Here is a 1,307-nt window from a genome sequence, read left to right as displayed (position 1 = left end):
TTCTTCCAAATTCCACATTATTATAGTTTACGCATTTATAAGAATAGGGCTTACAGTGGTTTTTGTCATTACTTCTTTGATTTCCTTTGGACACCATACCATGTTGTTTGAATAACAATCACGAACAATGAATCGACCCATCTCTTGTATCAAATCATGCATATGAAGATATCCATTAGAAGTCGTTAAAAGAGATTTTTCAATCAGCACGGTCATTCCACTTACAGCTTCTAAGCTAAAACTATCAAGAATTCTCGTGATACTATGCCTTTTCTTACCTTTGAAGAAACATGCAATGTGAATGAATATTTCCTTTTCAAATTTATTTAAACCATCAAAACTTAACTTTAGAGTTCCATTGATATCCTCGTTTGGTATCTTGGCCAAAACATTCTAGGTGCTTTGCCAAAAATCCAATTTTCTACCACAAAAACGAGCACCTAAAACTTTAAGGGCTAGAGGAAGGTAACCTGTATGGCGTACTAAAACACCTGATAGCTCCCCATACTCCTTTGGAGGGATGTTTGCCTTAAACGCATGCCTACTAAAGAGCTCCATAGCTTCTGTTTCGCTTAACAATTCAGGTTCATATTTCTCCCGAGCATCACATAACAAATGCTTGTCTCTGGTTGTTATCAGAATTCTACTACCAAGACCAAACCATTCATGAGAACCAGCTAAGAATTGAAGCTGCTTACTATTATCAACATCGTCAAGAACAACAAGAACCTTTTTACGGCTCAGTCTTGCCCGAATGTGACGCATTCCATCATCACAATCCTTTACATGAATATCTTTTTGCGTTAAGATTTCTGACAGAAGCTTTTCTTGTAAGGACTTGAGACCTTTCTTATCAGAACCATTTTGATATGGGCTCGGGTCAATCGGAGGAGCTGGGAAATGATGATGGGCTGGTTAAGAGGCCCAAGAGGCCTTTGAAGAAGCCTGCGAGGCTGCTGGATTGAATCAAAAGGAATTGGAAGCACATGTTTATTTCCTGCATTTTTGTTACTGCATTAAAATAGGAGATAGTTAGACCGGTGGGTTTGGGGCACGGCGAGGCCTGGCGCTGGCCCGGAACACCGCCCTCCTATGGCCCGGCTCGTCCCTTCCGTCCTCCCCACGATGAGCTCGACGTGCCTCTCCTCCACACACATAACTATACATATATATATATATATGTATATATATATATATATATTTAGCCCCATCCTCCACCCCCTTGGTCCATCCCCTTTAGGCACATCCTCACTTCCGGTGACGTGGCGGGTGATGTGGCGGGTGACGTGGCGGCTCACCTTCCAGTC

General features: G+C 41.9%; 1 protein-coding gene across 1 annotated transcript; it reads right to left on the bottom strand.

Moving 5' to 3' along the window:
* Nucleotides 1-393: 393 nt before the first annotated feature.
* Nucleotides 394-765, bottom strand: LOC110907720 (TMV resistance protein N-like). The gene has a single exon (XM_022152660.1). It carries the CDS (start codon nt 763-765, stop codon nt 394-396), a length of 372 nt encoding a protein of 123 aa, XP_022008352.1.
* Between the last annotated feature and the right edge of the window lie 542 nt (nt 766-1,307).

Source organism: Helianthus annuus, chromosome 14 (genome assembly GCF_002127325.2).
Source record: "Helianthus annuus cultivar XRQ/B chromosome 14, HanXRQr2.0-SUNRISE, whole genome shotgun sequence".
Taxonomy (NCBI): Eukaryota; Viridiplantae; Streptophyta; class Magnoliopsida; order Asterales; family Asteraceae; genus Helianthus; species Helianthus annuus.
Note: the sequence above shows the minus strand (reverse complement) of the source record. Positions and strands in the feature narration are given on the sequence as shown.